This window comes from Lynx canadensis, chromosome A2 (genome assembly GCF_007474595.2).
Source record: "Lynx canadensis isolate LIC74 chromosome A2, mLynCan4.pri.v2, whole genome shotgun sequence".
NCBI classification, from domain to species: Eukaryota; Metazoa; Chordata; class Mammalia; order Carnivora; family Felidae; genus Lynx; species Lynx canadensis.
In genome coordinates this window covers 148,469,587-148,495,248 of record NC_044304.2, presented here as the reverse complement: position 1 = coordinate 148,495,248, position 25,662 = coordinate 148,469,587, and the positions used below count along the sequence as shown (strand labels likewise).

The 25,662-nt window shown below is 38.7% G+C and overlaps 1 protein-coding gene across 3 annotated transcripts in view; it reads left to right on the top strand.

The window, feature by feature from the left end:
• Positions 1-25,662, top strand: part of CHCHD3 (coiled-coil-helix-coiled-coil-helix domain containing 3) — a 283,621-nt gene that overhangs the window by 87,192 nt on the left and 170,767 nt on the right. For all 3 annotated transcript variants that reach the window (XM_030308461.2, XM_030308462.1, XM_030308463.1), the window contains exon 4: positions 16,769-16,886. In XM_030308461.2, coding sequence (XP_030164321.1) covers positions 16,769-16,886 — 118 coding nt within the window. The remainder of the gene's footprint in view (positions 1-16,768; positions 16,887-25,662) is intronic.

Sequence of the window (25,662 nt, the reverse complement as noted above, 5' to 3'; positions counted from 1 at the left end):
TGTTTGCAGGTAAGTCAAGTTCAGTAATGTGTGCATTAGACTAACAAACAGGTTGAACCAACATCACTGTGATCCTTTTGATTAGATCCTTCTTGTGTGATCCTTTAGGTTAGGTACTTGACCTTTACAGAAGATATGGAGATAAGTTATTTGATCTGAAGTTAATACTGTATTATAGTTTCACACATTTTTAAAAAGAGAAATAATCAAATTGACATATTAATGCAATTGGTGGGTTTGATTCTTAAATGTGTTTGAATGTAGACTACCCAGTGTTATTTTTACACTAACCCTCCTTTTCCCACCTCGTGGCATAGACATCTGAGCTCCTAGTAATTTAAAAATTCTGATAAATGGCACTTGATAAATGTTGTGATGCTGTGAATACTGATAAGCACTAGAAATTCAGTTGGCGAAGCATCAATTTCACACCTGAGACCTCAGCTCAAAGTTTAGGTTAAAGGTTTGCCTTGAATCCGTAGTCTTTTTCTCAGGCCCCCTGAAAAATGCAGTGATTTCTAACCACATTTTTCTTCTGCATCAAATCCAGGCAGCACTCTGAATCATTAAATATTAAACCTTATATTCAAGAACATTATTCACTCATTAATATTGCATTGCGGCCTAAACTGCATTGTTCAAAACATTTTAGGATGTTATGCAAGTCTGTCAAAATATATTAACAAACTTAGTCATGTTGAACTAAGCAAAAAAATGACAAACTGTTTGCACCACAAACGTGTTGCAGTTAAATTTTTGTACAATGTAAGCATTTTGAGTTGGGATATTTGGAAATCACTGTAAAGATAAAATGAATTGCAGCGGAAGCCAGATGGAATGAATATTCATCTTCCATGTAACATCTGCTATATATCTTAATGAAATTTATAGTTATCCCTGAAATTTTTCTTTCTTGACAGTATTTATTTATCTTTAAAATTATTTTAACTAGGGGTTCAATATGAGTTAGTACAATTCTAGCTGCTTATAAAACTGAAATATCTGATTCAGGGACCATTTTTCAAATCTCTATGATGGCTATCATTGCTGCAAAATCGGAGCTAGATGGGCCTCCTGTGAACTGTGGGGTAACTGGACACTTTTGATATTCGGCAGAGTGTAAGAGAGTGATCGAGTTCAAGCCTTGGTCTCTGTGACCAAATTTGTTCTGGATTGCTGTGAACGCATCTGGTTTCTTGCTGCTTTTCACAACCCTGTTAGTTACAGTGAGAAGCCATAAAATTCTTTCCATGAAGGAAAATGATAGAAGTGTTTTTGTGTCAAAAATCGTTCCTTCTTAAAAAAAAAATAAACCCTTTTTCTGGTGCAATAAAGAAAAGTAAAGTAGTACAAGGTGTGAAAATTCACAATTGAGGAGATGCGTTGTTTTTTGTGCCAATACCATAGCGTATCAGCTTTATCTGAAGTATGCTTACATTGATCATATGTTGGTGGTTATTGACATTTAATGGATTAGAATTTAATGAGGGAGATCAGTAAGAGCGTGTAGGTTGATTTTAAAACATCCTTGATTACTTAAATATTTTTGAACAGAGGATGAATTAATTTTCCTGTGATAGGTGGATCTGAAACTATGTAAGTAGCCCATGGGCTCATCGCTAAGATGATGAACATCTATAGCTGTTATTTCAAAAAATGATAGAAATGGGCATTGTGAAGTAAATAATGAAGGTGGCGTAGCGAATTCCTGCTGGCTGAGAGTTAAATTATTCATTTTGTTGGTTTAGCTAACACGGTTCGTGCTGCGTGGGATTGAAGCACGATGTCAGTGACTAATATTGCATAATTAAAAAGTCTTAGTTCCTCAGGCCTATAATAGAGTTGAAATTTAGAAATGGTTGTTAACATCGTGGAAATACAGTTTTATTTGTATAAGTAGATGCGGTTTACCTAATCATTTTGAAGTTTTTACGTTATTAAACATCTGTGTAACACAAAGGCAGTACGCCCAAGACGTTTTTAACTGTGGTTAATGTCGGAGTTCCTTGCCCCTGCTTTGCGTACCGCCCGCTGTGTTGTTCTTCTGGACAGGCTGCCCGGGAGTCAATGGTGCGGTTCCAAAGCCCGAGGAGCACACTCCCTCCTCACTGCAACACTGCAGCTGCTTTTCTCACTTAGAATTATGTTGCAGATCACTGAAGGGGTTCAGGAGGATCCCCACCCCTATAACTACTAAATTTGAGGGACTGCATAGCTATTTGCATTAACTGAGACGTTAATGTTCTTACCTCTGCGGCCTTAGTAACTCTAAAGAGAAAAAGACCTAACGCAGACCCCTTTGAATTTCTCTGTTCTTTTATCCATGGTATTTTGTAGTCCTAATCAATGCGCCTGTAATCTTTAGTTTATGCTTCTCTTAATGTAATTTTATATGCAGATTATACCTTTGGAATAGTGCCGTAGCAGTATTTCCCAACCTCAGGAGTCTGTGAGTGGGGGGAGAAAAGAGTGGAAGCACATTCTGGACCATCTGTTAACCACTTGTTGCCACGTGATATCACTACCCGTGTTTGCTTTTGCAGTTGCATTATGGCCAAATGACAAAAGATGGAGGGGTCTGATGGGGAGGGAAGAAAGACTAGCTGTGTATGTTAACATTTGAATCAGACACTGGGCATTTTGCTCAGAGGGGCTTTTTTAGCTAAGCATTTTGCTTCACACAATCAAGGTCACGTAGTGTAGTTGACTAGCATGTGGTTTTGAGAGTCAGAAATCTAGAATACAAATCTTGTATTTTCTTATGTGACTTTGAGCAGTGTATTTAACTTCTCTCAGCTTTGGTTTCTTTAGCTCTGAAAGGTGAATAACTACTACTCTGTGGGATTTTTGTGAGGATTAAATGAAATAATGTACGTAAAACACCTGTTAAAATACCTGGCACAAGGAGGTACTCCCTAAATGGCAGCTATTATAATATTATTAGTTGAAGATTATGCATATTTTTTCACTTAAAAGGCATAAGTTGTGCGTGAAACTCTTCAGTATTCAAAGTAACAAATGAAATGGAATAGAGAATGGAAGGAGCACATGGGTCTGAATGCCTTTTGTTAGAATGAATTGGAATTGTGTCGCCGTTGACTCCTTAAGTGCAAGGCCTAGATGTCATGCTCTGTCTCCTGTGGGTTGATTCCTTGTTCCTACACTATGGTCTACATATTAAATTTTCAAAAAAGCACTTTTTAATGCGTTTTCATTTCAGGCGATTCCATTTGTTTCTTTCATTTTTATCTCTGATGTGACTCCTGAATGGTAATAATTCTTATTCCTGAAGGTGCGTGTGTGATTTTACTTTCGAGTCAGAGATGGAAAATATCAAGTGAGGGAACGAACATGAATCCGAGAATGACAGTAGGTGAAACCATACAGAAATTCACAGTTTTGGATCTTGTGCTACATCTTTCTGCCATCTCATTTTCTGTTTAAGGTGAAAATTAAAATGAAATCCAGTATATATACTGCTTAGTGTGGCTTTCAGATCAGTGTGTTTTTATTAGAGTTTGTTTTGTTCTTTAGCATGGTTTCTAGTGTGAATGCTAGAAATAGAACATCTGCCAGAGAATGGGTTTTTAGCTGATGAATAGTATCAGAGAGGCATGTAAAATAAAATGGTTGCTGTTACCTAGGGAGAGTGCATTGTGGAGCAGGCGTGGTGGGTGCTGAGGTTGTGTGTTGTACTTGCGTAGACCAAGGTGATTTGTAACGGAAGACCGGCTTGGTCTAAGGGTCAAGACCCCTTCAACTCTTGGTATGTCTTTTGAGGTTACAGAGCAGTTGAGGTGAAAAAATATAGGGCCATCTTTATTCATCTGTGAGGCTGATGGATATTCTTACCTTTTTTTTTAATTAAAAAATGTTTTCGAATGTTTATTTATTTTTGAGAGAGATAGAGACAGAACGCAAGTGGGAAGGGACATAGAGGGAAACACAGAATCCGAAACAGGCTCCAGGCTCTGAGCTGTCAGTACAGAGCCCGATGTGGGGCGTGAACCCACAGTCCGTGAGATCATGACCTGAGCCAAAGTCAGTCATCAGACCGACTGAGCCACCTGGGTGCCCCATGGATATTTTTTCCTAAGGCCTGTATTTAACTAGCTCATAGTAAGAATGATGGCTGTGCTCAATGATGTAAAATTTTATTCGTTTTTTATTTTAGCTTGAAGTTTATTTATTTTGAGACTGAGAGAGGGAGAGAGAATGAGTGAGCTTGGGGGAGGGGAGGGGTAGAGAGAGGGGGAGAGAGAGAATTCCATGCAGACTTTGCACTGTCAGTGAGGAGCACCCTTGCGGAGTTCAGACTGATGAACCATGAGATCATGACCTGAGCCAAAGTGAAGAGTCGGACGCTTAACCAACTGAGCCCTCCAGGTGCCTTGTAAAATTTGATTCTTTTTCTTTTTTAAAAATATTTTAATGTTAACCTATTTTTGTGAGAGAGAGAGAGAGAGAGAGAGAAGAGAGAGAAGAGAGAAAGAGTAAAGTGTAGGCAGGGGAGGGGCAGAAAGAGAGGGAGACATAGAATTCAAAGCAGGCTCCAGGCTCTGAGGTGTCAACACGGAGCCCCAGGTGGGGCTCGTACCCACGAATTGTGAGCTCATGACCTGAGCCAAAGTCGGACGCTTAACTGAGCCACCCAGGTGCCCCTAAAATTTGATTCTTAAGAGGCTGTTGTAGTGGATTTTGTTGTAGTGAATTTCCATAGTTTTTTGAGAACAAAATTTGTCTTTGCAGCATATACTTCTTTGGTCGAGGGGGAGTGGTTGTCTTTCTGTTTCATGTACAATTCATTAGACTCTTAAGCTTTCCAGAGAGGATGTCACTCTTCTCTCAGGCTGACCTTTGTGTCAATTGACTGTTTGTTTCACCAGGATTATGGAATAGGTGCTTGCCATGGAATTTAATCTTGAACTTACTACTGTGCAATATTTAATCAAAGCAGTGCTCTGCAAGATAGGCATTCCGCCTATTCTTTGATTCCCTAAGACCTGTCCTTCAATTGTGCTTGATTATTTTTAGCTGCAAAACTGGGCCACGCTATTCTGTCCTTATGTGAAATTGCTCTTATTTGATTGTTTAGGTGTTAATGGTTTTCACCATGTATGTATTACATATGTATGTATAAAGTATACGTAACGACTTCATGGTATTTATAGTGCGGGGAGCTATGTTCTACCTGAAGTTTTCTTTTTAGGAAAATGCAGCTTATAGTGAAGAGGTGATACAAGGAAATTTTTTCTATAAGACTTAATTTCCAGTGCCCTAGATTGCTTCATCCAGCACTTTTTAGTGTTTAAAGAGTGTTTAACACTCTTTAGTGTTAAAAAAGAATAAAAATACAAGAGAAATTTTAGAAGTGGAGAAGATTTTAAGGAGTTGGAGGCTTGATAGCATTGAAAGTGTCTCCACTGACCTCTCATTTCAAGTTCGGTCTCATTCCCTGCTGTCCCTGGTGAGAAGAGCATGTGATGGACAGATGTGAGCCAGTGGGCTAGCTTTGGCATAGCACAAGGATCACCAGGATTGTCCCCAGTCTCTCTGAATGCTTCTCAGAGAACCTTTTGGCTTCCATGTCCTGGTCAACTGGTCTGGGAGGGAGATGGGAACAGAGAGATTCTCACCTGGTTCCCTTGACAGGGGGCTGAAAACTTTTCAGCTGGTGATATACCACTAGGCCCCAGGGGTGGAGACTGCCTTGTCTCCTACCATTGAACGGGTACCTCCACTTAACGTAGCCCTGCAGCTGGGCCTGTACCCTGGTGAGCGGGCAGATGAGAAGGGGGCACTTGCTGGACACTGCAGCCAGGCAGACAAATGAAAGGAGCCCTCAGAAAAGGTGCTTCCATCAAGAACTGTTGCAATATTTCAGTGGTGCTTTTGCCGTTTGTAGCATTGGCAGCGACTGCCACTCGATTGTGGGACACGTCGATCTTAAGGTGCATCTTGATTTTATACATATTGAAGGATGGGGAAGATAACCCATGCAGGTTATATTTGATGAAATAAACTAAATTGTAGATGGAGATAAATGGAAGAGACGGAGGAACAGTTGTAATTAAATGGTGTAACACATTTCACTGAGTTGAAGACAGCCTGGAGTCTGCACTTTGAAAGGCCTCTCTATTTAGGAGGGTTGATGAGAGCAGATGCACCCCTATTCATAGACGCTAACATTTCTCAACTCTAAGGATAAAGAGAAAATCCGATAAGCTTCCTAACAGAAAGAACCACTAATTTATAAAGGCAATGGAATCAGTCTGGTATAGCCTTTTCTTCTGCCAAACTGTAAGCTAGAAGGTAGAATAACTCTCGGGATTCCTGAGAAAAAGAACTGTAAGTCCGGAATTCTGTGTTGAGCTCTCATTTACCTGTCAGGTGAAAAAAAGGACCTATGGGCATGCAAGGGTTTCGAGCATTTATTAACGGTAACAGCTAGCAGCCAGAATCCATTAAGGAGACAGAACTCATCAGTTGCTTTTACAGAGAGAATTTAATAGAAGAATTGTTAATGAAGTATTTAAGAGCTGAAAAGGCAGGGAAAAAACAACTCACAACAAAAAAGAGCCCTAAGACAGTGCTGTAGACATAGATGGTTCACATTATATTTCTGTTAATTAGAATTTATCTAGTAGCCATGTCCAAAAAGTACAAAGCAATAGGTGAAAATAATTCTAAGGTGTTTTATTTCCCCCAGTATATCCCAAATATCATTTTAACATTTAACATTAAGTTATTAACGATATATACCACATTCTTGTTTTCATACTAACTATTAAAAATCCAATGTGTACTTTATACTGAAAGTACATCTCAGTTTGTAACAGCCACATTTGTGTGGCTATTATTGACTGTATCAGACAGCACAGCTTGAAGGTGCCCCAGACTTAGCCCTGGTGGGAAGCGGTGGCAGTTGTTAAACATGGAAGTTTGCAGGAGGGGTTCTTACTGCTGCTCAGCCTCCGAGGAGGAGGTGCCCCCTGGCTGGTGGTGATCCTATCTCTGAGCTTAGAGGAGAGGCCAGTGTTGCTGGGACTCAGATTTTGAGAAGTGCCCTGGTAGGCAGGGCTGGTGTCTCCAGACTGGGGTACAGTGAGGTTGATTTTGCAAGTGTGGGCAAACTGGATTAAATAGTGAGGCCTGAGTGGTGCTGAAAGGCACAGACAAGCAAACAGGAGAGTGCCTTTTTCTTCCCCTAGCTTTGCAGTCTCCCTCTGGCACCCTCTATTGGCAGAACCCAAGAGGGACCCAACCGCAGAGCAGAAATGTGGTGTAGAGACTTCCAGCTCTCAACATCACAAAAGTAGATAGAAGAGGGATGTGAAGCTAATAGTTGTAGAGAAATATCTGATGCAGTAGACTATCTTAGAAAAATACTTAAACAAAAGAATTCTAACGAAATTTCAAATTACAACAGAGATCTCAATATAGGGAAAGGTGGAGAGGAGAAGTTCCCATGAGGAACATTTTTATAATGTGTACATGAATGATAGAAACGTCTAATAAGGATACTATTAACACAAATGCTTGAAACCGGGAGAATCCTTGAAGGGAAAACCCACAAATTGTATGAATTTGAAAACACTGAACCCTTAGCTAAGAGTTGGGTTGAGGGGAAAAGTCACTGTATTCAAATGATTTCATCTGACTGAGTTTGCAGAGGGTAGTGGTTGAGAAAATAGTAGGAGTTGTGTTTTTAAACTGTAGTAGGGGGAAAAAGTGTCTGAACAGGAAAAGGAATGGCCACTAATTGCATACAAAATACTGTAGATCTTTTTGAGAGGAAGAGAATATATAGTATATAACACTTGGAGAAAATGGAAAGAGGTGGGTGCGAATTATGGGAAACAATAAGTGGGAAAAAAGGAGATGATGACAAGTAAAATAATAGTAAACTAAAATGGAAGAAATAAAGGTAAGTGTATCAGTTGTTATACTGTTGATGATGTGGCTGGCCACATTGCCCATTTAAAGATCAGGCTGCCAGATTGTGTTAACACACGACCATTCACCTACCCAGAAGCTATGTATTATATGATGTATGCTTAAAACAAAGTAATTTGTTTTAACCTTAATAAGTTAAGGTTAAAAATTAATGGTTGGACAAAGTTGTCTCACACAAACAGAAATATGAGAAAGGTACAATTCAAGGTTGTAACCGCTAACCAGAATAAAGAAGCACGATTATGTGACGATAACAAGCACGGTTTACAAAAACAAGTCATTATTAACCTTTATGCATCAGTCAAATTAGCAGCTCAATATATGAATCAAAAACAATGAGAAATTCAAAGACTACTTGATTAAAAAAAATAAAAGACTTTGTGTAATCATTCTCTCCTTAAAAATGTTTACCCTGGGCTTGATGGAGGAATCCACTAAGCTTTAACATTAAAGCATCTCCCATAAAAGAGATGGATTGAGTCAGGTGGAGTGTGCATCTGTATGTTCCAGAGGCATAATGCCAGTGGAGGGTGAGAGGTTGTAGTTTGGTTCAAGCTTGAAAGTTCTTTGAAATAGAAAAGAAGTATTGATTATTTTCCTCTGCAAGTCTTAGAATGGAGAATGGTAATGTCTTCTCTCTCACTCTTATCTGGCCAAAATTTCCCCAGACTTCCCACCTTTAACAAGGGCATTAATTTCAAAATATGTGTCCTGGCACAGTGTGTCTTTTATGAAGAAGAAATCTAAATGCCAGTCACCGTAAAAGGCTTGATGTGTGTTCTGTATACTTGAGGATACGAAGATGCTGTCATTTCTTCATAGTTCAGAGACTTCTTTATACAGATACCCCTGTATCTTAGGTCACTGAATCAGGAGTGTTGTGGTTTTCTGTTTTCAGCAGGAAGCCATCTCACACTGCCATCTCTCCCTGGCTCAAGCTGCTCACGTGGGCTGATGAGAGGGATTTGTTCCCGAGATACCTGCGTTTGTATCCAGTGGACTCTGTGGTTGCCCTCCTCCAGCATCTTAGTATAAACCCCTGCAGCACCCGCAAAAACAGTGCTAGCAAGGGGAGAGGTGTAGACACTTTCTAGACAAGAAACTGGTCACGCAAGGTGATTTCTTCCTCCTACTTCTATGAAACAGTTGGTTTTCAAGCCCTACTGATAAGCCTAAATTTAATGGTGTCTCTACCTCCTTACTCTTACCACTGTTCATTTGTGTTTTGAATATTGTGACAAGTGATGTAACCTTTAAAATAAATAGTTGATTTTGGTGTAAGATGTCTCTAAATATTCAGCCTAAGCCCATAAAGAAGTGGCCATAGGTCTTTCTGGGAGAGGGAAGACAGGGGTGCCTCAGGGTGTTGTGTAAGTTCCTCCCAGGGAGTTTAATTGTGAATTTCCAAGGGACAGAGACATTTATGAGCCATGGATATGGTATCATTAACTTGGGAATAAAATCAGAATTCTTTTCAAGTGTAAGTGTATTTTTCTGTGCAGTAGGAGAATGCATTTGGTAAGAAAATGGTATCAGAAAGCCACACAGGTAGAACTTGTTCCCAAGTAAGAACTGAAATAGGGACTCTAGGTACAAAATAATATATGATGTGTGATGGGAGGCAGTCATTGGGTGGGGGCAGGGATGAAAACCGATTAGGATTATGGCTACAGGTAATCCCCAGTAAAAGTTGTGGGTTTCCAGTTATGGGCTGAGTTTCACCTCCAGCATCATTTTGAAGTTATGCAGGAAAATGTCCAGACTACAAGTAAATTTGAGTGTATACTAAAATCACTTAAAAAAAATGTTCTTCTGCAAAGAAAGGAGTCCTTGATTGTTAAATTCTGAATGACATTTTAAATGATATTTATGTAGAAACATAGATGACAAAAATGAATGTCCTCTCAGTTATATTCAGAGCCAGGTCATAATGCTGGTTAAATAATACTAATTTACTATATGATTTGAGATTGCGGTCATTCAGCTTTCCAGACTGTGCCATTTATTGCTAAATCACCATTATATAAAGAATACCTATGTTCTGTAATACTAAACTATGCTTATAATCTGTATTCATTCTTTCAAAAATATTTGTTGAATACCTGCCAAGAGCTAGGCACTATTTAACTTTTACATAAGCTTTGGTGTTACGTAACTTCTCTCTGTCTCTGCTTCCTCGTTCAAAATACAACAATCTATTCCATAAGGTTTGTTGTGAGTTATGCCTGACAAGTGCCTAGACCTGTGCCTGGCACAGAAGTCAGCATTATTCAATGCTAACTCTTTATCTGTTGCACATCTGTATATTACATATAGGTATATATAAATGTCACATAGGACACATAGCTATTATATAACACTATTAACATGGTATATTAATGTGCGTTTACCTTCGTGCGTGTATTTTGGAACCTCAGTGCACAGATATCTCTTCCAGTATTTGAAGTAATTTGAGCAGAGAAGTATTAAGCTTGCTCTGTACTTTTATAAAGTCTCACTAATAAAAAGTTGTATACTTGTTCCATCATTATTTTTAATAGTCTAATAGTTCGTTGAATTACCAGCTCAGCTTTTCTGTTTAAAAAATGAATAGTAACAGTATTTTGAATGCTGGTTCAGCATGTTCTGACAAAGTATGATGCATTAAAATAAAATTCATCATTAGCATTAGAAATGACCTTTGAGGTTGTAGTCACTCATTTTTCTCTTGCATTGTTTGAAACAGTCTGAGTCAAGTGCATTGCAATACTTTTCAGATATTGTCTGTGTATAATGGTCACAGTTCAATTGTAGATCAATCATTTCATCAAGTTACTGTATCTCTAACAATCTTCATTTCCCGTTTATTGTTGCCCATTATCTGAGGTTCTTGTTATTGTTCCTCAGTAATATAATGGCCTTATACATTAAATTATAAAGTAATTTTCTAAGCTAGAATTGTATAGAATTACTTACGTGTCAACCCAGATGAAGATGAATCTAAGTGTCGTGAATGGCCACATGAGCAGTGTGCAGGTTCAGAGAAACATATAGGGCCATTGAAAACCACACCACTTTGGGGAAAGGCTGGTAATAATTTTGACTTTGGCAAAATCTGACTTGATGTAGTGGAAACAAATAAAAAATGAGGTTTTAAAAAATAATTATGAATAATACCAGATTTAAAAACTGTCCGTGTATGACCACAAAGTGAGTGATGTAATAGAAATGAATTCCGGCAGAGGGGTTGACTCTTTAGGACATTTAAGAGCATAGCTTTGGAAATCCAATCAGGTTGTTCTCTGTCTCCCTCCCATGTGCTTTTCCACACCCCAGTCTTTCTCATGTAAAGAAGGGGGATGACAGTGCCTCCTTCATGGAGGATAATGAGGTTTACTGTACAAAAAATGGGTAGCCAAAGCTATCTTTAAAATGTCCTTCCCACTTTCTTGAAATCTTTAGGTTCTTTGGAATAAAATAATAAAGGCTGGTTTTTACGTAGAAACTGAAATAGGTAGGACTAGATTATAGATAGCTATGAAAGCTGAATATATGAGTAGTTTATTTTTTTTTTCCACTTAAAAGGAAAAATATAATATTCATTATAGGAGATTTGGCTGGTTTTTGAAATTCATTTTGCTGGTGTACTTAAGTCTCTCACCTGATGGAGAATATACTGAGAAAAAGAGCGAAGTTGCTAGGGCTTGAGGTATAAGGGCAGAGCTGACTGGTATTTGTTTCATTAAGCTTAGGCAAGCTATCCAATTACTTAATGCAAATAAGAAAAGTTTACACTAAACTCCTACTTCTTTGCTTAAAACTCTAGAGAATTTAAATGAGGAGAGATATGTATTTAAAAGAAGGAGATTTAAATAAAACTTAAATCAGGGGCTTAATGTAGAATAATATTAGACCAGGAGATCTGAAATAATAAGTGGGGAATGCCAGTAAATAAAAAGGGAACGTATTCTCCAAAATATTTGGTTTGGCTAGTTTTATCTTGAGATAATTCTTAAAGCTTTGGAAACTCAAGTTAATAATGCAAGACCTGTTTTATCTCATACCCTCTTTTCACCTAAGAGGGACCTTAAAAGTAAAGTGCTGCCTTCTGTTGTCAATGAGCACTTCACTCTTGTTTCCCTAGTGGAGTGTTTACCGAACGACCTGGCTTCTGGTGTGCAACTCCACCATTGGGCCGGTAGCATTCAATGAGGTCCAGATAACAGGCTCATCTCACTTGGTGCAAACTACGAGGAAAATCAGACGATCATACAGCCGTCTACCTTTCATAGACGGCCATTGAACAGAGTAGCTTGGTGAATAATAAAGCAAGGGCCCCCCGAGAGGAAGCTCAGAAAAGAATTGGGAGCTTCTGAGAATACAGGCAGTTTTTCTTTGCAAAGCAGTTGTAAAATGTTTTAAATGAATCAGTGAAAGAGGAAACTAATTAGAAAAGTATTGCTATAAATGAATTTCGTGGAAGAGAGATTTGGGGAAATTAGGAAGATTACAATATAGAAATTTTTAATCTGTTGCTTTTACTTCCGAAGTAAAAAGGAAACCTCATTTAGTGACACCATCTATCTGAAATTTGCCCTCCAAAATAGTATGTCAGTAAGGAAAACTTCTAAAATTTTCTAAAATCCTTTTCTAAAATTGCAAAGGCCATTCATTTGAAATCCCCTTTCAAGCCTTGCACTAATTTTTATTGACAATTGTGTGTGGTTTGTGTGTCTGTATGTTTTAAAAGCGTTCCCTCAGTGACCCTAATATGCCAGCCATTGGTGTCTGAGACAGCAGTCACATAGCTCTAAAGAAAATGCTTTCTCAGATGTTTCCTCTAAAACTCATTCTCCTTCCTGAGGTTCCTCAGTAATATCCTTTAGATTTCAATTCACATTTTGGCTCCCATCCATATAGTTTCATAGCAACCTCACTTAAAAAAAAACAACAAAAACCATCAGAGTTTAAGCTTCATGAGGATAAGGACTGTGTGTCTCTTGTGCTCACCATTTTGTTCTCAGTAATTGCAATAGTGTCTGATACTCAGTAATTATGTATCGAATGAATTTGTGAATCCCATTTTTTCTTTTCTCTTTCTTTCTTTCTTTCTTTCTTTTTTCTTTCTTTCTTTTTCTTCTTTTTTTCTTTCTTCTTTCTTTCTTTCTTTCTTTCTTTCTCTGTGGTTGGAAACATACTACTCATTCATTCTTGCATGCATACATTCAACAAGTATTTGTTGAGCACTTACTCTGTGGCAGGCACTGGTAAAAGCACCGGGAATATACCAGTGAACAAAAACAGACCACCTTCTTGCCCTTACAGAACTTATAGGCAAGTGGGGAAGAAACAAAGGAGCAGGTGAAGGGATAGGGCTGCAAGGGCATTGTCATTTTCAATTTTGGAAGTTCTTGAAGGTCGTAACAATAAAGCAGAACTTCTTATTGGTGAAAACTTGGAAACAAAGATGGAGAAGACGAAGCTATGTATAGTCATGGTATATTTAGCGAACTTGGAGATTTTCTTCTTCTTTTCAGAATACTATTGCTTTCTCCGTGTTCCTGACCCCATAGTGAGTACTGTTACTAATACTGCTACTTACCCTAATAGTGGTGAGTGCTTATTGTATTACAGGCATCATGCTAAGTGCTTTGTGTATGTAGAACCCTTTAAGGTAGGTATTACACCAGTTCATTTTACTCGTGAGAATAACAAGACCCAGGGAGGTTGGCTCAAGCATTGACTCAGCTAGTAAGTGCTAGAGCCTTGTTCTGGACCCAGGACTCCCAACTCCAAAGTCTGTGCTTCTGTACCAAATATTACAAACTGATAACCTTTATTTTTATTATAACATTGAAGTTGTGTATATGTTTTTGCTTTTTTTTTTTTAAAGTTTATTTTGAGAGAGAGAGTGAGTGGGGGGAGAGACAGGAGAAGGAGAATCCCAAGTAGGTTCTGTGCTGTCAGCTCAGAGCCCAATGTGGGACTCGATCCCATGAACCATGAGATTCATGAGCCAAAATCAAGAGTTGGGCACTTAACTGACTGAGCCACCTGGGCACCCCAAACATAGTAGTTTGCTTCTTTTTCATTACCTTGTCAAAACTTTTAAGCTTGAACCCCTTTTAACTACATTTGTAGTTAAAATTGGTATATGTGAGTAAACTAAATTTTAAAAAGTAGGCAGTTATTATTAAATAAATACTACTTTAAAATATGATATATACCACATGTGGTAGAAGATAGAAAATCTAGTTGTACAGAATTCATTTTATGTTAATGAACTAATAATGTAATTTTTGTAATAGTTGTATATATGTATGTAAAGTCCCTAGCACAGTGCTCGGCATATAGTAGGTGATCTATACGTGATGGTGATTTTTATTATTTTTAGTTTCCACCTGACTTGTAACATAGGTAATATCTTTTACATGCAGGTGCCATGCCAGTAAAATGCTTTATTTAACTCCACCATCTTGTTACCTTACACGGTAACCTCAGCAGTGACCGGCACACTAGCTTGATGAGGACCACTTCATTTTTGATGTTCTTCTCCTTTTATAGGGCCTCCAGGATTTATATGAGTAGAAGTGTATTTTGCTAGTTGAGGGCTGTGGCTCTTGGTTTAGTAAGCATTAGAATCACCTGGAGGGCTTATTAAAAGGCAGTTTGGAGACACTACCCCCAGACTTTCTAATTCAGTAGATGTGAGTGGTGTCCAAGTATTTGCATTTCTCACAGTTTCCCATGGATGCTGCCACTGCTGCTCATTTATGGATACTTTTGGAACTGCTGCTTGGAAGTGACAAGACTTCGCATTATTGGTGTTCTTTTTCGATTATGCAGGTCCACTGAATTACTGTATTGGTATCATTGATGTTGCTGAACTCACTGTGAAATAGTATGGAGAAATTTGATTTGTGTCAGTGTAATTGTACTTACTATTTCAGGAGAAGTTCCTAATTTTTTTTTTAATGTTTATTTATTTATTTTTTAAGTGAGAGAGAGAGAGCACAAGTGGGGGAAGGGGCAGAGAGAGAGGAGACACAGAATCCGAAGCAGGCTCCAGGCTCCAAGCTTTCAGCTCAGAGCCCGAGGTGAGGCTTGAACCCACAAATTGTGAGATCATGACCTGAGCCAAACTTGGGCGCTTAACCAACTGAGCCACCCAGGCATCCCTTAAGGAAAAGTTTCTAGAGGTTACTTTTGCATTAGAGATTTTCAAAGTGTAGGTTTTAATGTGTTTCTGTTATTCGTCTTTATTCAAGACCTAAAAACACACAGGTTTAATTTTTTGGAATATATTTTACAAGGTAATTTCTAATTATATTTTTAATTATAATTGATTATAATCAAGTTTGGTTATAATTGATTTCTGAGAATTTCAGAGTATCTGGATGATGTGGGAGTTTAAAAATAGTAGCAAAGATTTTTATTTTCTTTAGTTCTTTTCAAAAATCATTTTAAGACTAAATTTGATAGAGTAGTATTGAATTCAATTTGGTGCTCATCATTCCCACTTACAAAGTAGATTTCATTCAGAATTTCACTTATACCAACATAACAATTTTACCTTTTCTTTTTAAAGCAGTGCTTGTACCTTTAGGGATATGATGGTATACAGGGGTTATTCTCTCAAAGAAGAAAAGGCAATCAGAAAGTCTTTGTTCATGAGATTAGACTGAAATATCTTCTCATTCACTGATTACTGAATACCTTTATGTGCCAGGCATTATGGTGGAAATAGGTACCAAAGTAATTTATCTTTTTCATGCACAATGAGGGGTTTTAGTGGATGGTAACTGACTATGATGTAATTGTGTTATGAGGTTACTGATAAACCCAGTGTTGTCAGATGCTTCATTAACACAATCAGTATTCTGTACAGATCTTAGAGGGTGAAGTTCTGCTTTCTTATTTTGCTAGACTTATTTCTTATTTTGTGTCCATAGTGTTACATTTAGTTTGGAGCTAAGGGACAAATTGGAGTCCTTCCAGAAGTGAGGACCTCTGCTGTTGAAAGGTCTTGCCATTTTTGCATATGAGGATCCTTGGAAAATGGGAGTAATTCATCTGGAGGGAAGACATCTTAATTATGTTTTTAGTTCCCTGCTGTAATGTAAGATCCATGAGGACAGGGACCCATCCTTCTTGTTCAGCACTGTGTCATCGTGCTTCTTTCCATGGCTGGTGTGTATTCAACAGACAGTTGAATGAGTCAGTTTTGAGGAGAAGATGATGGTTACTTTCAAATATTTGTCTTGTAGATGGCCTGTTAATTAGACTTACTGCTTATATTCCAGAGGACAAAGGAGGCAGGCACCAGGGATGGAATTTTTAGGTGGGCACATTTCAGTTTTACATAGGAAGAACTTTGTAAAGCTAGTTTAATAGTCCTATCAATTAACTTTTTCCGGGATTTGAATTCTGCTATTTTAAATGTTTGGGTAGGGGCTGCATGGGGGCTTAATAGAAAATATACGCACTTTTTTTTTTTTTTAGTATTTATTTTTGAGAGACAGAGAGAGAGAGAGAGTGAGTGAGGGAGGGAGGGGCAGAGAGAGATGGAGACCTAGAATCCGAAGCAGGCTCCAGGCTCTGAGTTGTCAGCACAGAACCCGACGTGGGGCTCGAACCCACAAACCATGAGATCATGATTTGAGCCGAAGTCAGATGCTTATTAACTGAGCCACTCAGGCGCCCCAGAAAATATACGTGCTTTTAATAAATTATAGGCCAGAGTGATTTTTGGCTGCTTCTCTATTAAAGTATTTTGTTAACTAATAACCAGTAAAATAGTTTTTCCTAAGTTAGTCCTTTCCTGTCTTTTCAGACTTAAGCAAAGCAAAGAACTGGACCGAGAGAGGGCTTTTGCCAATGAGCAGTTAACCAGAGCTATTCTTCGAGAAAGGATATCAAGTGAAGAAGAACGAGCCAAGGCAAAGCACCTGGTGAGTATTAAAGATTTAGTAGAAATGTCTTGTCTACAAGGAAATCTCTGATGTTCGGGAAAAGCTAAGTACTTCTGGCCAGCTTTCAGTGTTGACAAAATGCATGTTCTCTTTCCTTGGATTTTTTTTTTCGTTTTTTTTTTTTGTTTGTTTGTTTGTTTTTTTTTTCCTCTTACAAGTTTTGACAATTTGCTAAGATTAACCTTGAAGGACTTTTTAAGGCAGGTAACTTGAGAATTATTGCAGTGATGATCAACACTGAGACACTGGCACATGCATCTTCCCTGAAGGGATATTGCTTGTTTGCTCTGCTTGCCTCCCTCCCCGCCCCCACCCCCTTCCCCTTGATTTTGATTTCATTGTCTTTGAAACCTCTGGGGCAAGCAGCCTATCTTGTTTCTATCCCTGCTTGCAACCACCAGATGTTAGTCTGGGAAGTCTCCAGCAAAGGTGAGTAAGTTTTGATCAATCACTTTCTGGGCTTTAGAAAGGGAAAGATGCATAGCAAAGGCTTTGGGGAACAGGGATACTTTTTTTAAAAGAAACATTTTGAAACAGTTTAAGAGGAAAGATTATATAAACGTTTAAAATTGATTATTAATAGGGGAAAATTTAAAAGGCACCCATAAATCTGTCTGTCATTCTTACATAACTGTGATTTACACTGGGGTGTGTTTCCTCTAGACATTTTTTTTTTTAAGAGAGGGGTTGGAGAGAGGGGCAGAGAGAGAGAGAGGAAGAGAATCTTAAGCAGGCTCCATGCTCAGCAGAGGGCCTGACCCGGGGCTCCATCTCACAACCCTAAGATCATGACCTGAGCTGAAATCAAGTCAGACACTTAAGCAATGGAGCCACTCAGGCACCTCTAGACAATGTTGATTCTTAGATCAATTACATACTTTAAGAATTTGTGTATACATAAGAATATATAAGAATTTGTATAATGCTGTATATAGCGTTTACCATCATGAACGTTTTCTTATATCAATGAATGTTCTTGTGAAATGTACTTTTTGATGGCTAAATAACATCCTGTCTTCTCTGTGCGACATAACTTATCAAAGGATTTTCCATTGTTAGGGAAAAGTGGGGCTGCTCTGGTTGAAGTTTGGTGTCCCGACAGCTTACTGCCCACTTCAGTCTTCCTAGAAACCCACATGTAACTTCTCAGGACCACTAGTGTTCATTGGAGTACAGTTGGGAAATCAGTGGAGAAGTAAAATGAGACTATATATTGGAGAACTTTGATTGCAGAACTGAGGGGGATGTCCCTTGTTCAGCAGGCCATTGAGAATTGTTGAAAAATTGATAAGAAAAGGGTCACTTTGTGTTCTCTCGTATTTTTTCCCTTGGTCCTTTCTTTGAGAGGCCAACTGCTATGACCACATGCCATTAGAGAAAATAAAAGGAAGCCGATGTGTAATGAATCCATTTCTCCAAAGACTAACCCAGGGTCCAGGCTAAATGGGTAGACAGTGAAGCCAGAACAGAAGTGATGGCCCAAGAAAGAAATGTCCAGGGTCAGACTGTTTTGTAGGTCTCTTCTTTCTTGATTCTGGGGTTACAGGGTATAGATAACAACTTATAGTATCTTCCAGATTTTGGCACCTATCATAATATTAGCCAAAACAGAGCCCTCACAGCACTTAGGGACTAAAAGTGGAATTTATACAATAGGATTATAGTTGATCTGTCCTGGCTTGAGTGTTCTTAGAGATTTGAGTGGTAGTTCATGGCCACAGCAACATGGCTGCCCATAGCAATTTAGCTACCTGATACGAGGTTAACCCCCCCTGTATTGTTGTTATTAATTTTAGAAGGCATGCATATTCATTGGATAAAGTTCAGAAAGTAAATAGAAAAATATTGAGATCACTTGGATTAACAGTATCCAGAGACAATTACTGTTAATATTCTGGTTTATTATTTTTGTATTCTTTTCCACATTCCACTAAGTCTGTATAAAACATTTATATTAATATATTTATATGTAGTTCCCCAAACATAGGTGATGGCATACATAGTCTCATATAACTCTTACAGTAACCTGCACATTAAAACAATTTAGACTATATGTAAAGATCATTCTGTATTCATAAATATGTATTTGTGTGATCACTTTTAATGATTGATGACTGCATTTCACAGCATTTTCTTCTAATAAGATAATACAGGGACATTATAGAAAATTTGGAAAATGGGGGCACCTGGTGGCGCAGTCGGTTAAACATCCGACTTCAGCCAGGTCACGATCTCACGGTCCGTGAGTTCGAGCCCCGCGTCGGGCTCTCAGAGCCTGGAGCCTGTTTCCGATTCTGTGTCTCCCTCTCTCTCTGCCCCTCCCCTGTTCATGCTCTGTCTCTCTCTGTCCCAAAAATAAATAAAAAAAAAAAAAAACAAAAAAAAAACGTTGAAAATTTGGAAAATGTACAAATTACTAAGGAACTGTCTGTCTCATACTCGTTAGGATGGCTGCTATCAAAAAAACCTACAATAACAAGTATTGGCAAGGATGTTGTGGGAATGTAAAATGATATAGCCACTATGGAAAACATTATGGCAGTTACTCAAAAAATTAAAAATAGAATTACCATATGATTCAGCCATCCCACATCTGGGTATTTATCTAAAAGATTTGAAAGCAGGGTCTCAAAGAGATATTTGTACATAGCAACATTATTCATAACAGGCAAAAAGTGGAAACAACCCAAGTGTATATGAGTAGATGAATGCATAAACAAAATGTGGTATGGACTTACAGTGGCATGTTATTCAGCTTTAAAAAGGAAGGAAATTCTGACACAGTGCAACATAGATGAACCTTGAGGATATTATGGTGAGTGAAATAATCCAGTCACAAAAAGACAAATACTGTGCGACTCCACTTACATGAAGTGTCCAGAGGAGTCAGATCTATAGAGAGAAATTCTGGAAGGGTGGTTGTCCTGGGTTGTGGGGAGGGAGAAATGGAGCACTTTTTCATGGGTATGGAGTTTCCGTTTTGCAAGATGAAAACAGTTCTGGAGATTGGTTGAATAACAATGTTAATGTCCTTTTCCTGAACTCTTCACTTCTAAATGGTTAAGAGGGCAGATTTTATGTTATGTGTATATTACCACAAATAAAGATTTAAAAAGATTCTAAAGAAAATAAACATCACTGCACGTGTAATATTTAGAGGGTATAAAGTTTATTCTTCCTTTTCCCCCATACGTCTACAGTCCAGGTTTCTAGATTCTACAATCTAGCAACTTATAAAACAGGATATAAGTGACTTAAGTCTAATGTTGTCCTTTAGTACTTTGATTCTCAGCTGGAGAAGTAGGCATCCCCAACACCCGTTATTCCTGTGAGAGTCACTTCGAGAATGTTAGCATGTTTCTGCTGTGAGTGCTGGGCCCCAGTTGCGGCCATTCTTAACCCTAACATGTGAGACTCGTGGAATGGTGATCAAACATTGATTTTGTTCCTCTTTATTTAGAGCCCAGATGTTGCAGCCAGTAAGAAAGTAAAGGTTGGGTTTCACATGTTTGAAGGAATTGGAAAGCTGTCTTTCAGGAGAGCTAGGAAAAAAGAAACAAAACTGATGTGATATTGGTACTGTGAAATAAAACGAATGCCTTCCCCAGTCCCCGTTTTCCTCCACCCGCTGACAGTTGACATTTAGATTGCTGTGTCCGTCCAGGCTTCTCTTCCCACAGTTGTAGCAGCTGGCTTTATTGAAGCTCTTTGAAGGGCAAAGACGGTAGTCCTGTTGTTGAAGTTTTAAAATCGGATCAGATCAGACTTTGCCTTTAGGAAGAAATGCTTTAACTGGAGAAGCTGTTCAGTGCTGCTCTAGATCCAAGAAGCCCATGCTAGCCCTCACTCCCTTCTCACTGACTGGTACTGATCTCTTAGCTGATTTTTACCCAGAAGTTTTAGAGAGGCAGTTCACTGATAGGAATGAGTGTTTCTTAAGTGCAGGGAAGCCCCTCCATAAAGAATGAAGATTAAATAAAAGGACAGCACCAGGCAACCTGTAAAGTTCAACTTGACATTCTGTGTATCTTTAAGACCTTGTACGTATATAAATCTAATATTTTCTGTGTCATTAGATTTTTTTAAAAAATTAAAGAGTAGGGAGTTGTGTCTTTTTTAACTTTGGAATTACATTTAATTTCTTTTAAAATGTGAATTAAAATTTTGGTTTACTCTTTTTTCTGTCTTATTAAATTTTGTTGACTTAACATTAGTCATTTTTTGTTACCACACAGAACTATGCAGTATTTTCTTTTTTTCTTTTCTTAACCTAAACTTTAAAAGAGTACACAGTTTACTTAAGGAAATAGTCAAATAAATATACCTCTAATTATGCAGTAGTGTTCTTCACCCATTGGACGGATGTTTTAGTGAGTGCTTACTGTGTGAAAAACACTGGGCTAGATACATACCAAGTGTATATAAATGAAAAAGACAAAATCTTATTCTTAAGAAATTCACAGTAGAGTGTGGGAGACTGATACATTAAAAATAATGGTAAGAAGCACTAACTCTGTTAGCCATGCTACTTACATTCTTGAGAGAATTCTGACTTTGTTTTTTTTTTTTTTTTAAATTTTTTTTTTCAACGTTTATTTATTTTTGGGACAGAGAGAGACAGAGCATGAACGGGGGAGGGGCAGAGAGAGAGGGAGACAGGCTCCAGGCTCTGAGCCATCAGCCCAGAGCCCGACATGGGGCTCGAACTCACGGACCGCGAGATCGTGACCTGGCTGAAGTCGGACGCTTAACCGACTGCGCCACCCAGGCGCTCCGAGAATTCTGACTTTGTGAAAGCAGGGACTTTTAACTCATTGCCACATGTGCATTCGTTTGTTCAACACACATTGAGTGCCTAATATATAAGTGCCTAGCAAAGGGGAATTAGTCAATTAATACTTGTTGGTTGATTAAAGGAAGAATTGAATCTACTCAAGCCCTGAAAATGAGAGAGGGCGTGGGAAAGAATAGAAAAGACTTCTTAGGGAAGTGGTGCCTGAGCTGTGTGTTGAGGAATGAGCAGGGATCACGCATGTGGTTGAGGAGTAGGGATGCTTTCATGTTGCAGGTGAAAGCATGGAGGTGTGGGGCCAGTGATATACCGCAAGGAGTTGCCAAGTGGGAAGTCCAGGGCAGGGAGTGTTGAGTGATGAGACGAGGTCGGCGGGGCTAAGATCATGAGTTCTGTGTATGCGATCCAGGGAACCCTGCACCATATACACATAAGGGGAGAAATGAAATGGTTAGGTAGGCATTTTGATATCTTAACCTAGTGAAGTGGGCAGGACAGAGTAGAGGAGGAAGTAAGTGGAAAGAGACAAGTTCAAAATCTTCATTAATCCTATTTGAGGGCGGGTGGTGCTGGAATTTGGACAGTGCTAGTGGGGATGGAGAGAAAAGAGGACAAGTAAGAGATATTTAGATGATAGTACTTAGAAGATTTTAGATTTGAACAGTTGAAAGAAGTGGCAGGGGTGACTCCAAGGTTTCTGTTATTAGAAATCCTCTTATTTTAAATAGAAAAAGTAGCTATCAATGAAAAACATTCTTGGTTAAGTGCATATTGTGCAGTGTGACTTCTGTGTGGAATTGGGGAGGATTCTGGACTCAGATACCGCACTAATTATTTTGTTTGACTCTAGATGAGATCATTAGTCAGATTTGGTCCCTTTCTGTACTTCCCTCTTTCGCAAATTTATTGAACACCTACAATGTGTTACACACTGTTAGTTGCTGGGGATGCAAAGATGAATTATATATATCTGCTTAGTTTTCTTTGAAGACTCTCCTACAAGGTGTAGGGTTTGTGGGAGGGTCATTCTTCAACTCTTCTTCTACTTATGTCATATTTCTTTGAATCTGTAAAACCTTGTAGTGTTTAGAAAAAATAACACTAAAAAAATGGGGTAGGTGAATGCATAAATTTAGTTTTTCTAAATTTAAGTGACTGTTTCACCACAATGTCACTTTTTATCCCCAGTTTCCTTTTTGTCTGAAATGCACCAGTGAAGCAATCAAGAAGAAGAATTGATTAATTTTGTGCTGTGTGCTTTTCAGTTCTATGTTTTGTTTGTGCTTCAAACTGTGACAGTTGAAATTTCATGGTCAAAGAGAAAAAGGTTTTGAAATTTGGGGTATGGAGGAAAATGACTAAATTAAAAGAAGTAGATAAGAATACCAACGCTGCCCAAGTATAAGTGAGGTTCTGCCCAAGGCCAAAGGATGCAGTTGGGATTGTCATTTTGAAATGATCAAAATGATCAGCATGGCTCTTGCTCAAATTCTCTGTAGAACAGTAAGGCTGATCACTCAGCACTTTTAGTGTCGTTAAGATTAACCAGGTGAGCCACATTGCTGTGTTGCAGCAGCTTTCCTGGGTTCTTGGGCTCTTAAATATACTTTAAAAAAAACTGTTGCAGTTTTTTGGGTGCAATTTAGCGCTTTGATTATAATCTCTATTGATGTGTTCCCTCTGGTTATATATACTGTGTGCTGGTTTTCTTGCAAAAGACGCCAAGCCCAAAATGTTTTGACATGCGTGGCGTATTAATTTGCTTTCAATGCCAAAAATGAAGTTAATGATTTTGAGCTTTTGCTTTTGAAGACGATTTAAATATAGAATTTCTACTTGATGTTTGAGGGATCTAAGCCATGTCGCTAGAAGATATTTTCCTCAGCCTTATTGGTAAGAATGGGACCAGGGATCCATCTACAAGTCTCAGTTACTCTTAACAGGAAGTTTAAAGGGCATTATCCCTCAAGACTGGTGGAGCCAAGGTGCACTGCACACATTTGCCTCCTGTGTGTTTGGAATCAGCAGGCCATTATCGTTGCCAGGACAAAGCATGCGGATGCCATCTCCCTTTGTTCTTTGTTACCATATGGTCCTTACTTTCTTTGTGTAAAGCAGCATTATTATTGTCAGCGGGAGTGCACAGAGCCCTGTGAAGAGATTGTTCGTGAACTATCCCGTGGAAAGGTAGGGCAGCTTCAGGTGTGTTTATTTGCTCCTGCGGTGGAAAAGGAGAAAGACGTTTTGTCTCAGTTTGCCAGCCTGTCCTTATGTTAAGAGCCCAGAGAGAGAATAGGACTGTTATTACAGATTTCAGTGTTAACTTACGTACTGAAAGCTTAATCAGATGAATATACTTCTCAATGTACATAGTCAAACCCTGTCCTCATCCAGCTTTACGGGAATACCTGGGATCTCAGCATTACCAAGTAGCCTTAGAGAGGCACGCATGCTCAGCAGATACCGTGGGACCTGGAGCAGAGAATGGCTGAGTGTTCTTCGCGCAGTGAAGATTAAATCTCACTGTCAGGGACGGCGAGGCTGTCCAGTGGACACATTGTACAGGTGACCACAGTTTGCTCGTGTTGCTTTTGTCCGAGGAACTACCTGTGTGACCTTGTTGACAAAGTGATTAGAGAAGAAATAGCACAGTTGAGAATAATGCTGTTGATGTTCTTGCTTACAACTAGTTGTATTAAAAGACCACCGTGAGGAGCAACTCTGCTTAGAATGTGCTGTCATATTTCCATTCAAAACGTCCTGAAAAAAAGTGCGTCAAGTTGCTTGCAAGCTGGGTGGCTGAGGGCAGCTCGTGTCGAGTGGTATCCTATGTGGTGGCCCTGCTGTAAATAGCTTATTGACGTCCCATCAGGTGGGTCATTATGGGTGTCAAGGTGAGGTATGGCGAGCACTGAGTAAAAATCCATAGGTAACTAAGGTGCAAAGGGCTGGTTATGATTCCATCTCTTTATAATGATCTGGCATTTATGGTTAACTTATTTGCTTCACTGCCTGGTCTGAAATGAACTGTCATTAGGGCCTTGGAATTTTATCGAACTGACATCATAATCTCATTTCCTGCTGAAGAGGCTAAGAAATACGGCCCTCGGTGTGAGGTTTAACCTTTAACAAATTAAAAGTTTAACATAAGTATAACGAAGTCTGTCAGTCCTTACGAATCCCAAGTAAGATTTTTGCACATTATGTTGTGAATGAGACTGTAAGACAAATGTGCTCCTTTTTGTTTACCAACAGTCTTTTCAGTTTGTCTTCATGGCAAGTCCCAAAGCTGCCAGTTCTGATGTCGGCTTTGGAGAATTGCTTTCAACCCATTGTGAGCAGACCTGTGACTTAGTGAATTCAGCAGTGAATCGAATAGCAGTGATGCTTACTCTGACATACGGTGTGCAATGAGATCTGCTTCATTTTTGGGTTTTGGACATTGAAATTTTCACAATGCTACGCATTCTTGAACCACTTTATATTTATTTCTTTTATGTATCCCTGATTTTATTGCTTAGATGTGATTCCTAAATGGGACTGAATTATGTTCTTTCTGAGTTTCTTGATGTTTTAAACTATGCCATGCTTTTGGGTGTGGGAAGGTTTATTTCCACGTAGCCTGGGGTTATTCCGTTAACCAGAAAGACATTCAACATTTTGTTCCAATGTGACTCTCTCCACTCTTTTCTTTACTAACTATATTTTAAGGATGACTTCTCCTGAAAATACTGAGGGGCAGAATTACCAAATGAAGTAAGGCGTCCATTCTCCAGAGAGCGGGAATCTGTTTACAAACCTGCAGTATTTATTACATACCTCATTTAGCCCATTCATCATTTTAATAGAAAAATGAGTCATTTTAGATGATTCTGAAATAATTCGAGGTAAGCTACATAGCCCTGGGCAGAATATGATTTACTCAGACGGCACCAGGCTATTTTCAAGAAAATGTAATGGAAT